At 41.4% G+C, this 13,753-nt stretch overlaps 1 protein-coding gene across 1 annotated transcript in view; it reads left to right on the forward strand.

The window, feature by feature from the left end:
• Positions 1-359: 359 nt before the first annotated feature.
• DAAM2 (dishevelled associated activator of morphogenesis 2) overlaps positions 360-13,753 on the forward strand; it is a 62,134-nt gene continuing 48,740 nt past the window's right edge. Inside the window, exons 1-4 of the mRNA XM_007939427.2 lie at positions 360-527; positions 3,248-3,337; positions 5,197-5,271; positions 6,082-6,176. Coding sequence (XP_007937618.1) covers positions 360-527; positions 3,248-3,337; positions 5,197-5,271; positions 6,082-6,176 — 428 coding nt within the window. The remainder of the gene's footprint in view (positions 528-3,247; positions 3,338-5,196; positions 5,272-6,081; positions 6,177-13,753) is intronic.

The raw sequence follows: 13,753 nt of genomic DNA on the forward strand, positions 1-13,753 counted from the left end.
TCATGGGAAGGGTAAGACGGGCTCCAGCTCTGCCTGCCTTGAAGTCTGTTCTGTGACTACAGCCCTCCTCTCTTTTCTGGGAGCAAGGAGGCAGAATCTGAGAGTGTGGCAAGAAACACTGGGAGGGCAATGTGGGAAGAAATGAAAATGCCTCCAGAGAAAGAAGTTGGTGAGAACCAAGAGAGCCTTTGAGAGAAGAGAGAAAGCCTTGGGTATTGGGTTGAGAGCCCTTGCCAGTCTATAGGACAAAGCAGTTATGATAGGTACCATGGCTGACCATTCTGTGCTCTCTGTTTTCCTGCCCAGATCAAGATGAGGACCTAGGGCAGCTGCCTGCTGACCTCTGGCCTGCGGTGACCATGGCCCCCCGCAAGAGGAGCCGCCATGGCCTGGGCTTCCTGTGCTGCTTCGGGAGCAGCGACCTCCCTGAGATCAACCTCCGGGACAACCACCCTCTGCAGTACATGGAATTCTCCAGCCCCATCCCGAACCCAGAGGAGCTTAACGTCCGCTTTGCAGAGCTGGTGGTTAGTGAGGGGGCAGGAAGGAGGATGTTGACAATGGGGAGGAGGGTGGATGGAGCAGGCAAAGCAGGACAGAGGGGAGAAGCCCATGTGCTGAGATCATCTTTACTTCTCAAAGACCTACTTAAGGCTGAAGTGGGTCCCCAGGAAACCTCAGTTGTGTGGGAGAAACAGAATCACTCAATGAGGTGGCAGCCATAAAATGTATCCTAGAACAAATGGGCCAGTCTCCCATTTCCATAGGATGCTAGACCTTATGGTACAGCAATTAATTCACCATAGAATGGGTCAGATCCAAGGCTTTTATGGAACAAGGTACTGAAGAGTCTCCAAGAATGTCAAAACACCTGACACCTTTCTCTCTTATGCAGTCTGGAATGTCCCTGGGGTTCCTTTATCTCAGAGACAGGCAGAGAGACAGAGTGGAATTCTAAAGGCTGACATGGGGTACTTCTGAACAGACTGAGATGCCTGTAGCATACCTGGAACCTGGTTTGGGTCTAGGATGATTGTATCCTGTATCTAGCCAGAGTCAAGTGGAAACTCTGTGGTTCACACTAGTACCAACTCTTTCTGACTCTGCCCATCCAGACCAGTGTGTTGCTACTTTGAGAGAGTTCCCTGTATGTGAAGCTTTATTCTCTGGCCAGAAAGAGACAGAATGGGGCACAAGGCACAATTCCTCTCTCTGGATGTCTAATGATAGAGACAAAGCTGAATACCAGCGAATGTCCTGGGCCAGGAATGCAGGTTCCGTACCCAGGACCCAGGCATGAACACTGGCATAAGTTCATCTCCAAGTTCATCTATGTTCTTTGTTGTTCATCCTCATGCAAGGCAGGCAATAGAGAAGCAGTGCCATGTGGGTTGGAATGTAGTTTCTTTCACTCTTGTATTTGATAATTGATGTATCTGATTAAGAAAATCCCTACTCACTGTCGTTGATTCTGACTCCTAGTGACACTTTAGGACACAGTAGAATTGCCCCATAAGGTTTCCAAGGCTGTAAATCTTTATGGAAACAGACTACCTCATCTTTCTCCCATGGAGTGGCTGATGGGTTTGAACTGCTGACCTTTTGATTAGCAGCCAAATGCTTTAGCCAATATGCAACCAAAGCTCCTTTAAGGTAATCCAGCTCTTCAAATAACAGAGGCATAAGATGAGACCATGCAAGTTAAATGAAAACATTGATAGTTTTTCACTTAGATTACATGTTGAAATGACAATATTTCTGATTAGGCTAAATACAATATACTATTAAAATTAATTTCACCTGTTTCTTTTTACTTTTTTAATGTGACAAGAAAATTTTTGAAATATATGATCTTGTCCTATATTTCTATTGGACAGTTCTGATCTAGGTGAAGTAAAGTGTTAAATGTTTTCTCTTGAGTGAAAAAAGTATAAAAGAGTATAAGTATCAAGATTTAATACCCTTATCTAGCTATGTGCTTATACTTTCTTAGATATTGCTTTCATTGTTTATCATTTTGCAAATATAAAGGTTAGTAATATTATGCTCTGTTGTTCTAATGTGAGTTTTGCTTTTGATAAGAAAAGAGCCCATTATAATTGAGTTGAAAACCCATTCTGTTCTTGATGGCCCATAGCTGTTTATTTGATGAGCCAGAACATTGCTCAGGAACCATGGGAGGAGGAAGCATCAAGAATAGAGCCTTTTAAGAGTCATCTAGCACATCCAGATAAATAAAGTCACTCCAAATTACCTACAGAGTTATTCTAAATTTAATGAATCTTCCCAATTCTTTTCCTTGGAAAGTGTGAGCCAGGCTGTAGAAGTCTGAGCCCTGTAGCTGTGTTTGAGTATAGCCTTGTCTTCTTGGTTGTGATGTACAAGAAGACGGCCTCAAAAATAACTACTTTCATGCGAAACATATCAATGCTTCCTTTGGTATAGCATGCCCTTCCTACTGTGCAGAGCTGCTTGTCCTCACCAGCTCTCCCCAGTCCATGCTGGGACCCACGTAGAACTTGCAGGAGCTAGATAATTGCTGGGAGAGTCTCAAAGGTCAAGAGGATTTGGAAGATGGGGACCAAGGAACTGAGAGCGAGGCAGGACTCAATCCGTAGACTGAATACTTTCTTTCTCAGGCCTTGACTTAGGGTGCTGAGAAGAGAAGGGCAGAACAAGAGAAGGAAGGCAAGAAATGATGAGCAAAAAGATTCCATTGTTATTGAGTCAATTCCGACTCATAATGACCCTCTAGGGCAGAGTAGAACTGCCTCATAGAGTTTCCAAGACTGTAAATCTTTATGGGAGCAGACTGCTTCATCTTTCTCACATGGAGTGGCTGGTGGGTTCAAACCACTAACCTTTTGGTTAGCAGCCAAATGCTCTAACCACTATGTCACCAGAGCTCCTTGGAAAGAAGGTTAGAGGCTAGTAAAGCAATGCAGGAGACAGCAGGGAACAGGGGCTGGAGAGGGAGAAGAATGGATTTGGGGAGACAAGGGGGCTGTGGACAGGAAGGAAAAGAAGTATGGGTAGAAGAAGCACAGGCTTGGATTCAGGTGAAGGGATTGAAACTGTGTTTCTACTAGAAAAGAAACTGTCTTGGCATATTTTTCATGTTGTTTGGGAGGAAGATAGAAGGCTGAGGGCTGGATTTGGGGCAACTATAATTTCCCCTAGAGCTGAACATTCTAATCTCTACCATCTCTGGGTCTCAGGAATTGTTTTGTTCTTATTGTCCTTGCAGGATGAATTGGATCTCACCGATAAAAACCGGGAGGCTGTGTTTGCACTGCCCCCGGAGAAGAAATGGCAGATCTACTGCAGCAAGAAGAAGGTGCCAGCTCTGACCCCCTTCCACTGCCATCTTAGGGTCCACACCATTAGGGCAGTTCTTGCCTCCATACTCACTTATAGATATCGTTATGTGCCAGCAACTGGAAAAATAGCAACAGAAAGAAGGAAAGAGAGAAAGAGGGAGAGAATAAGAGGGAAAAGAAAATAATTTCCTGGTATAATTAATCATGTTTCATGATTCCCCACTTTCCAAAATGATTTCTTATGAAATTCCTTTAAGTTGATTTCTTATACAGCTAAAATAGATGGTTTATCAAAATATGAAGGCATCTCTCACTACCTCTCAAACAAATTGTGTATAATTTCTCTACCAACATTCAAGCCCCTCTACATCCCATATGATACCTCCTCTTTCTGTATCCCCTCTCCTACATACACATCCCAGTCTTAGCTTAACTGATGTCTGTTAGTCTTTAATAGGCTTAGACCACTCCACTCCGCCTCCCTCAAAAGCCTGTCTTAGATGCCCATTCCCCTTAGTCTCTATGGTCTACACTACTCAGTGCTACCATAGAGCATTTATCACTCTGCCTCTGGCACTAGACTGTTCTGTTCAAGGCAGAGACTTTGAGTTTGCACTTAGGGCTCAGGACAATGATTGGCATTTAGTAAGTGCTCATTAAATGCATGTGGAATGAAAAAGTGATGAGCCAGCCAATGCAGGAAAGTATGTGTTTGCTTATGCAGTTGTTTTGTGTGGTGAGATTCCCCTCTCCACCCCTACAACTATGTAGAGGACAAAATTTTTAGCTTTGAGTCATGGCGATTTTAACACATATGTCCATATGAAGTCATAAAGACCAAAACAAGGCAGATGTCCCACTGCTCTTAAATTTGGATTTTATTAAACAAAATAGTGAAACCCAAGTGGATGTGATTGAAGGAGGCAGGGCAAAGGCCAGGGCTGGCAGTGAGGTGGTTCTTTGGGGAGGTTCCTGGAGGAGCTAAGTGTTCATGCACGTTTGGAAGCAGGATTTTGCAGAAAGACGATGAGGAGGTGTGTTCAAAGGGTCTGAGGACAGGAATGACCAGGGCCTGTGTAATGCACAGAAGCAAATTTATTTGACTGGAGGAGAGCTAGATTTTCAAGCAACATTACTGTTTATTAACCTCCTGTCATTCTTGCCCGTACCTGAGGAGAAGTCAAGTCTCCCTTGGGGCCTAAGATCTGAGCTAATGGTCCTGTGATCTAGGCTCACCTAGCCCTCACTCAGGAAAGTTTGCTAATGGAATCAGACCGGTGAGGACTCCTGAGTTTCCAAGCCCAGGGCCTTGGAAATTTCTTTTTCTGTCTTTTTGTTATTATTTATTGAGTACCTATTATGTGTCAGGCATTACACTAAATGCTTTATATTAGTGCTTCTCAAACTATCTGAGAGACTGAAGTTTCAAATTTCCAACTGTCACAGACTGATGCTTTTGTAAAATACGGTAAGAATGATATTACAAGAAAATAAGCTGGAAAGAAATAATAGATGTATAAAATCGAAGCTCAATTTTTACAAGAATCAACAGACATAAAACTATATTTTATTATGGATAATTAAAACAAATATAGCATAAAGAAAAAGAAAATAATTTTTTAAAAAAATTGGCCACCTTGTTCATTAAAAGTGTCTCTACCTGCATAGTTTTTGCCCATGTCATTTGCTGGTCATGAGATTAAATGTTTGCTATTTCAAGGAAGAAATAGAACTTCAAGGAAGAAATAGAGATCCAAAAGTCACTCTGTCTGGGCAAGGCTGGGAAATGAATCCCTCAGCTGACACCAAATGGAGCTCAGGACCTCAGGCCGTGGGCTGTCTTGCCTGTTGGTCCAAACCATCCTTCTTGTTCCAGGAGCAAGAGGACCCCAACAAGCTGGCAACCAGCTGGCCTGACTATTACATTGACCGTATCAACTCCATGGCTGCAGTGAGTAGTCCCTCTCCCCAGCCTGACATCACCCTGCCTATCCTGTCCCCACATTTAAAGGCCGAGAGAAAAGCCCCTTGAGATGTGTCCCCCTACCTTTCCCTGAACTGCATGCCCCACTTATTGCGGCTCACTGTTGTCATTGTCAGGTGCCGTCGAGTCGTCTCTGACACATAGCAACCCCGTGTACAGCAGAACAAAACACTGCCTGGTCCTGTGCCAGCCTCATGAGCCCTGCTATACCTGAGCCCATTGTTGCAGCCCCTGTGTCAGTCCATCTTGTTGAGGGCCTTCCCCTTTTTCGCTGACCCTCCACTTTACCAAGCATGATACCCTTCTCAAGGGAATGGTCCCTTCTTACAACATGACTAAAGTAGGTGAGACAAACTGTGGCCATTCTCACTTCCAAGGAGCATTCCAGCTGCACTTCTTCCCGGGCAGATCACTAGCCTTCTGATTATCTCCAGGATCTTACTGTAATCCCTCCCCACTCTGTGTGACCTCAGACCTCAACCATCTAAACATTTATGAGCCCACTTCTATGTCACACATCCCTGAGAAATAGGCTGGGCCCATAATCATCCCCATTTTAGAGATGAGAAAACTGAGCTCCAGGACCAGAACCTGAGTCTTCTCTGAGTCTGAGTCTCTTCTCACTGGATTAATTTGTTTTAGTAAACTATTCCCTGAAGCCTCACCCATCCTGATACAAGGGTGGCTCCTGGGTCATACCTGGGCCGGGAGTGCAGGACATTAGGAGACAGGTAACCCAGGATAATCTTTGTGCCCACCTTCTCTCTGGCCCTACAGATGCAGAGTCTGTATGCATTTGATGAGGAGGAGACTGAGATGAGGAATCAAGTCGTGGAAGACCTAAAGACAGCTCTCCGGACCCAGCCCATGAGGTGTCCCTGGTTCACCTTCCCTTATTTCCTTCCACATCTCTTCACCCATTCGGTTCCCTCTTGACTTCCTGCTCCTGTCTTGGCCCATCTTCATTCCCCAGCATTCCACATGAATTGACTTCACATCAATCACTTCACTTCCCAGCTCACATCATCCTTTCTGTGTGGGGGGCTGAGAGCCTGCCTAGACTGGGCATGTTTGGGAGAAAGGGAGATTTACATGGGAAAATTGAATAAACGTAAGGTCTGAAGAGTTATCTAAAGGGAAATTGAGGACAAGTGCTTGTTTTTCTTTGGAGGCTAGAATAGGAGAGTGGCCAAATGGAGATGGTGTGTCAATTCAAACCCACCAGCCACTCCTCGGAGGGAAGATTGGGCAATCTACTTCTGTAGAGATACTGCCTCGGAAACCCAAGGAGGGGTCGCTATGAGTCCAATCGACTCAATGGCAGTGAGTTTGATTGTTTGGTTTTCCTGAGAATGAGGGGTAGAGTGAGTGCCTCAGCCAGGAAGGAGGTGGATGAGGATTGGGAAATATTCTCACCACTAGGGGGAGATGGTGTCTGTGGATGTGCCCTCTCCATTTAGAGCCAGAGCAATGCAGTCTGACCCGAGGCAAGGAAAAGGATAAGTATCCTAAAGACTATAAAAGAAGCCCAGAACTTCTCCCCTTCCCAGACCATATAGTGCACCGGGCCAGTGAGGGTCTAAGAGAAACGTGAGTTCTTGGGTTTGAGTCTGTCAAGTGTTGTGCTGCAATTGACTTGAACAAGCTTGCGAGAGCTAACTGTTAAATTGTCAGGAATTTTGCAAGCCAGTTGTTAAACATCGCTATGATTAAAAATTAAATTACATAAACTTACAATTAAATAAACTGTATCAAAAACAACAGTAATAAGTACTCAAACCTTACCACTCCCTAATTCTTTCATTGCATTTGACCATGACTTAAGTGCTGTTGAACTTATTTAGGTCCATTTTATCGGCCTGATGGAAATGCTGTATAGTAGTTTGCTATTCTGCACCTCCTGAACTACCTGCTCTGTGATGACACATTGGGAGCTTAAAACTGGCTCTGTTAGGAGTATTTATACCATAAAATGCTGCAATGGTCTTTTCCCCTTCATTTCTTTTCTACCCACCCAAACTATTGCTGTCAAGTGAATTCCTACTCATAGCAACCCTATAGGACAGAGTCAAACTGCCCCGTAGGGTTTCCAAGGCTGTAAATCTTTATGAAAGCAGACTGCCTTGTCTTTCTCCCATGGGGTGGCTAGTGGGTTTGAACATTTTGCTTAGCAGCCAAATAAATACCTTAATCACTACACCACCATAGCTCCTTCTTTCTTTCTTTTTCTTCTTTCTTTCTATTTGTTTCCTAAGAGAGCTAGTTTTTAAACATTTACCAGCAATCCACTTGTTTGTCCTCTGCACGTGCATGTGCGTGTACGTGCATGTGTGTGTGTGTTCTGGGCTGAGGCTTCTGCCCTAGGAGCCTGAAAACAGAGCCTTAAAGAGAATGGGAACATCCTATGCGTCTTTTTCTTTTTCACTAGTGGTGCAGGTCTGGTATGGGAAGATGGTGCAGGAAAGGGTGAGGAGGTCAGGAAGTGAAGAGACTAAAAGTTGGTGTCCTAATTCCTCCAGCCCCTCTATGTGCAATGAATGGACAGGTCACAGGGTAAATCACTCTGACATATTTGCACAGTGTCCTCTGACCAGAACATTTGTCTGCACACATACACATGCACACAGACATGCTCACGTGTACACACACTCACACACACACTCTTTCTCTTACTCTTTCTGAAGCTTGTCAGGTTCATCCTCCATCTCCAGTTATTTTTCTTTCCCTTAATAAAATTCTGATTACAAAATTTACACAGTTATTGTGAAAATTTTGTGGAATACAAAAAAGCATATAATAGAAAAAAGTTTTAAAAAATCTTTTGTTAACAACTTAACAATTGGGAATTTATTCTTCTATTTTCCTAGACATATTTGTACTATATAGAAATATACTTGTATGTTAAATATAGTATAGTTTCATTTATGACTATTTCTCTGGGTCATTAATTATTCTACCAAAGCAACTATTCTAAACCTTTGTGTGTGTGCATATATATGTGTGTGTGTCTTTTTTATGGACCACTTATCAGAATAATGTTTTTAAATCATAAAATAAAATAGATAGGATTTAAAAATAGACTCATTAAATTATTTTAAATATTACAAATTTGTGAGCTAGCAATAAGTGTGTTTCTTTATGCCTTAAGCAGCAAGAGTTAGCAGTGGATCTGATAACCACAATAATTTTGAAGTACTGGTGAGTATAAACAATATCACAAGATAGCTGCAACAACCATAATTTGATATGAAAAGAGCTGTGAATGCTTTGGGTAATAGAAACACAGGTTCTGCTAATACCACTATTGTTTATTGCCTACATCCGTCATTGAAGAAAATGCTAAATTGCAGTTAGAGGATAGCAAAAATAAAACTGTGTTTTTTTCCCCTGCGTCTTTAAGTTCACAGACCCCTGAATTCTATTCTTTTGGGAGGACACAGACTCCAGGATAAGAACCCATGCACAAAGTGATTTTTAATGTTTTCTGCTGATAGTCAAGATAATTCTCTGCTGCTTACTTTTTTTTTTTTTTAAAAAAAAAGCTTTTATTGTGATTTGGGTGAAAATTTACAGAGCAAATCATTTTTCCATTCAGCAATTTGTATGTATTTTGTTTCATGTCATTGACTGCAATCCCTGGAATGTAACATGGCTCATCCCACTTCCTCCCTATTTTCCTTGTCCATGCCTCCTTCTTTCCTAACCTTTCCTGCCTTCTTAACTTTGTTATTGGGCGAATGCTTCCCTTTTGATCTCGAATGGTTGATTGTTCTAAGGAGTGCGTACCTGCCTGATGTTGTTGTTCACCTTATAGACCTGTCTAAAGACAGGGGAGTAGTTCGGGTCCAGGCCTGAAGGCTGACTAAGGGCTATAGTCTCGAGGGTTCACCAGTAGCTATCAGACCAGTAAGCTTGCTCTTTTTTATGATACTGAGTTTTGTTCCACATTTTTCTCTGATTCTTTCTAATGTGACTTTCTAATGTGGTCTCTTTCATAGCAGTCAGTAGTGATTGCTAGGCACCATCTAGTTCTGGTTTCAGGGTCCTGGAGGCTGAGGTTCTTGTGGTCTGTCAGTCTTTTGGACTAATAATTTCCATGTGTCTTTGATTTTCTTCACTCTTCTCTGTTCCAGACAGAAGAGATCAATAGTTATGCCTTTAATAGCCCTCCACAAGTTTTTAAGACCACAGTTGCTACTCACCAAAGTAGGCCATAGAACATTTTCTGTGTGGACTGTGTTAAGCCAATTGACCGTAGTGTCCCCTGAGACTATGGTCCTGAGCCCTCAGCTGAGGAACTTATTCTCTCAAGGCATTTGGTTACAGCTAAAAAGTTTTCATAACTTTGCCCCCTGTATGCTTAATATATTCATGGATATAATTGCAGCATATGTAACTACATATGTAGAAATATACTGTCAAACCTATATATATCTGGGTATATTCCCATTCTCCTTCCCACATATTTCCAGCTTGTGTTTCTGTGTATCCACTCAGAGATTATTGATATTACTGTTATTGCAGGATTGCATATTTAATAGTATTTACCTTTTTTGCCTTTAACTCTTGGACTCCTCCCAGTGCCTTCCTTTGCTGACAGCCCCTTTATTTTATATTGCCTTCCTCTTCACCTAAGTTAATAAGTGTCTACCCTCTTGTTAGTGATTTACCCTCACTTCCCCTCCCACCCTTGGTAACCATCAAAGAATGTTTCTTATTGTGTGAAAACCTTTTCTTCACTTTTTATAATAGTGGTCTTATACAGTATTTGTCCTTTTTTGATTGATTTCACTCAGCAGAATGTCCTCCAGGTTCATGCATGTTATGAAATGTTTCACAGATTCATCGTTATTCCATTGTCTGCTTGGTTTTGATATGTACCATAGTTTGTCTATCCATTCATCTGTTGATAGGCATTTAGGTTGTTTCCATCTTTTTGCTATCAAAAACAGGGCTGGAATGAACATAAGTATGTGTATATCTATTTGTGTCATGGCTCTTATTTCTGTAGGATATATAGCTAGTAGTGGGATGGCTGGATCATATAGTATTTCTATTTCCAACTTTTTAAGGAAGCCCCATACTGTTTCCCATAGTGGTTGTATCATTTTACAATCCCAGCAACAATGTATGAGGGTTCCAGTCTCTCCACACCCTTGCCAGTATTTTTTTTTATTTTAACTTCACTATTTTTGCTGGGATGAAATGGTATCTTATTGTTGTTTTAATTTGTATTTCTCTAACGGCTAATGGTTGCAGCATTTCTTCATGTGTTTGTTGGCTGCCTGAAAGTCTTCTTTGGTGAAGTGTCTGTTCATGTCCTCTGCCTATTTTTTAATGGAATTGTCTTTTTTGTCATTAAGTGTTGAAGCTTTGTAAAAATTTTAGAGATTATTTCCTTGTCTGATATGTCATTGACAAATTTTTTCCCCCAGTCTGTGAGTTCCCTTTGTACTGTTTTGATGAAATTCTTTGATGTGCATTAGTTTCTAATTTTCAGGAGGTCTCAGTCATCTAGTTTGTCTTCTGCCATTGGAGCATTTTCAGTTATGTTTGATAGTGCACTTACACCATGTATCACAAAACAAAAATAACAAACTCAGTGCCGTGGAGTCGTCTGTCTCCAACGCATAGCAAACACTCCTTGGGTTTCCAAGGCAGTATCTCTAGGGAAATAGATTACCCAATCTTCCTTCCAAGGAGAGGCTGGTGGGTTTGAACTGCCAGCCATCTGGTTAGTGTCAAATGCCTTAGGCACTATACCACCAGAGCTCCTATGCCATGTATTTCTGAGTTATCAGTTCTATTGCATTGGTCTATGTGTCTGTCATTGTGGCAGCACCAAACTGTTTTGACTACTGTGTCTGTGTAGTAGTTTGTGTTTTTGTTCTCCTTCTTTAGTAGTACTTTGCTTATCTGGGGTCTCTTTACTTTCCATAAGAAGTTGGTGATTAGTTTTTCCATCTCTTTAAAGAATGATGATAGATTCTGGATCAGGATTGGATTATATCTGTAGATCATTTGAGGTAGTATTGATATTTTCACAATGTTGTTGTTGTTATTTGCCATTGAGTCGGCCCCGACTCCTAGCGACCCCTCCTTGGATTTCCGAGGCAGTTATCACTATGGAAGTAGGATTGCCCAACCTTCCTTCCGAGGAGTGGTTGATGGGTTTGAACCGCCAGCCTCCTGGTTAGCAGTTAAGTGCCTTAGGCACTATGCTACCAGAGCTCCTGTCTTCCTATCCATGAACATGGTATGCTCTTCCATTTGTTTTCTTTTGGTTTCTTGTATGAGTATTTTATAGTTTTCTTTGTACAGGTCTTTTGTACCCTTGGTTAGATTTATTCTTAAGTATTTAATCTTTTGAGTGGCTAGTGTAAACAGTTTTGTTTTCCTGATTTCCTTTTCAGAGTTCTCTTTGTTAGTGTAAAGGAATCCGACTGATTTTTGTATATTGATCAAGTACTCTTCCACTTTGCTGACTCTTTCAATTAGTTCCAATAATTTTCTTTCTGTGTCCTTTGAATTTTCTGTGTATAAAACAAAAACCAAACTCACTGGTGTAGAGTTGGTCCCGACTCATAGCAATCCCTCCTTGGGTTTATAAGGCAGTATCTCTACAGAAGTAGATTGCCCAGTCTTGCTTCCGAGGAGTGGCTGGTGGGTTTGAACCACCAACCTTCTGGTTAGCAGTCAAATGCCTGAGATACTACACTACCAGAGCTCCCTTTCTATGTGTAGGATCATATATTATGCAAATAGAGATAGTTGGGCTTATTTTTGCCAATTCAAATACCTTTTATTTCCCTTTCTTGTCTTGTTGTTCTGGCTAGCACTTCCAAAAGAATATTGAATAGGAGTGGTGATAAAGGGCATTTTTGACTGATTCCCATTCACATGGGAATGCTTTCGGTCTCTCTCCATTGAGGCTAATGTTGGCCATTAGTTTTATTTCTATGCCCTTAATTTTGTTGAAGGAGCTCTGGTAGCATAGTGCCTAAGGCACTTGACTGCTAACCAGAAGGCTGGTGGTTCAAACCCACCAGCCACTCCTCGGAAGGAAGGTTGGGAAATCCTGCTTCTGTAGTGATACTGCCTCGGAAACCCAAGGAGGGGTCGCTATGAGTCGGGGCTGACTCGACGGCAAATAACAACAACAACAACAATTTTGTTGAGGAATTTACCTTCTATTCTTATTTCTTTTACCATTTTTATCAGGAATAGTGTTGAATTTCCTCAAATGCCCTTTCTGCATCTATTGATATGATCATGCAATTCTTTTCCTTTGCTTTATTTGTGTGGTGGATTGCGTTAATTGTTTTTCTAATGTTAAACCAGGAGCTCTGGTAGCATAGTGTCTAAGGCACTTGACTGCTAACCAGAAGGCTGGCAGTTCAAACCCATCAGCCACTCCTTGGAAGGAAGATGGGTCAGTCTACTTCCATAGTGATGCTGCCTCGGAAACCCAAAGAGGGGTTGCTATGAGTCAGGTCCGACTCAACGGCACATAACAACAACAACAACAATGTTGAACCATCCTTTCACACTTGGTATGAATCTTACTTGATCATGATGTATTATTTTTTTTATATGTTGTTCGATTCTCTCAGCTAGGATTTTGCTGAGAATTTGTGTGTCTGTTTATGCGATTATTAGTCCTACAATTTTGTTCTTTAGTGGTGTCTTTGCCTGGCTTTGGTTTTAGCGTTATGCTCACTTCATAAGATGAATTTGGGTGTATTCCCTTCCTTTCTGTATTTTGGAATGGTTTGAGTAGAATTGATGTCAACTCTTCAGTAATGGTTGGTAGAATTTACCAATGAAGCCATCTGGCCAAAACTTTTTTTTTGTTGGGAGTTTTTTTTGTTTGTTTGTTTTTAAGGACCTCTTTAGTCTTTTTTTTTTTTTTTTCTGTTGTCTTTCTATTTTCTGTTTCATTTATTTCTGCTAGAATCTCTATTCTTTCTTTTCTTCTGAATACTGTAGGCTTTTTTTGCTGCTCGTTTTCTAATTGTTGGAGATATTGGGTTAAGGGATTCATTTTGCCTCTTTCGTCTTTTTGATGTGTGCAAATGTTGCTATAAATTGGCATCTGATCACTGCTTTTGCTGTGTCCCAAAGATTTTGGTATGTTGTGTTTTCATTATTGTTTGACTCAAGGAATTTTTAAATTTCATTTTTTATTTATTCTGTTACCTAGTCATTTTTAAGGAGAGTGTTACTCAGTTTCCATGTGTTTGCTGTTTTTCCATTGATCTTCCTATTATTGATTTCTAATTTGATAGCACTGTGATCTGAGAAGATGCTTTGCAGTATTTCAATGTTTTTAAATTTATTAAAGTTTGCTTTATGGCCTAACATATGGCCTATCATGGAGAAAGTTCCATGAGCACTGGAAAAGAATGTATAATGTGCTGTTGTTAGGTGACGTGCTCTGTAGATATTT

This window comes from Orycteropus afer, unplaced genomic scaffold (assembly GCF_000298275.1).
Source record: "Orycteropus afer afer isolate SDZICR_OR568_19922 unplaced genomic scaffold, OryAfe1.0 scaffold00059, whole genome shotgun sequence".
Classification (NCBI taxonomy): domain Eukaryota; kingdom Metazoa; phylum Chordata; class Mammalia; order Tubulidentata; family Orycteropodidae; genus Orycteropus; species Orycteropus afer.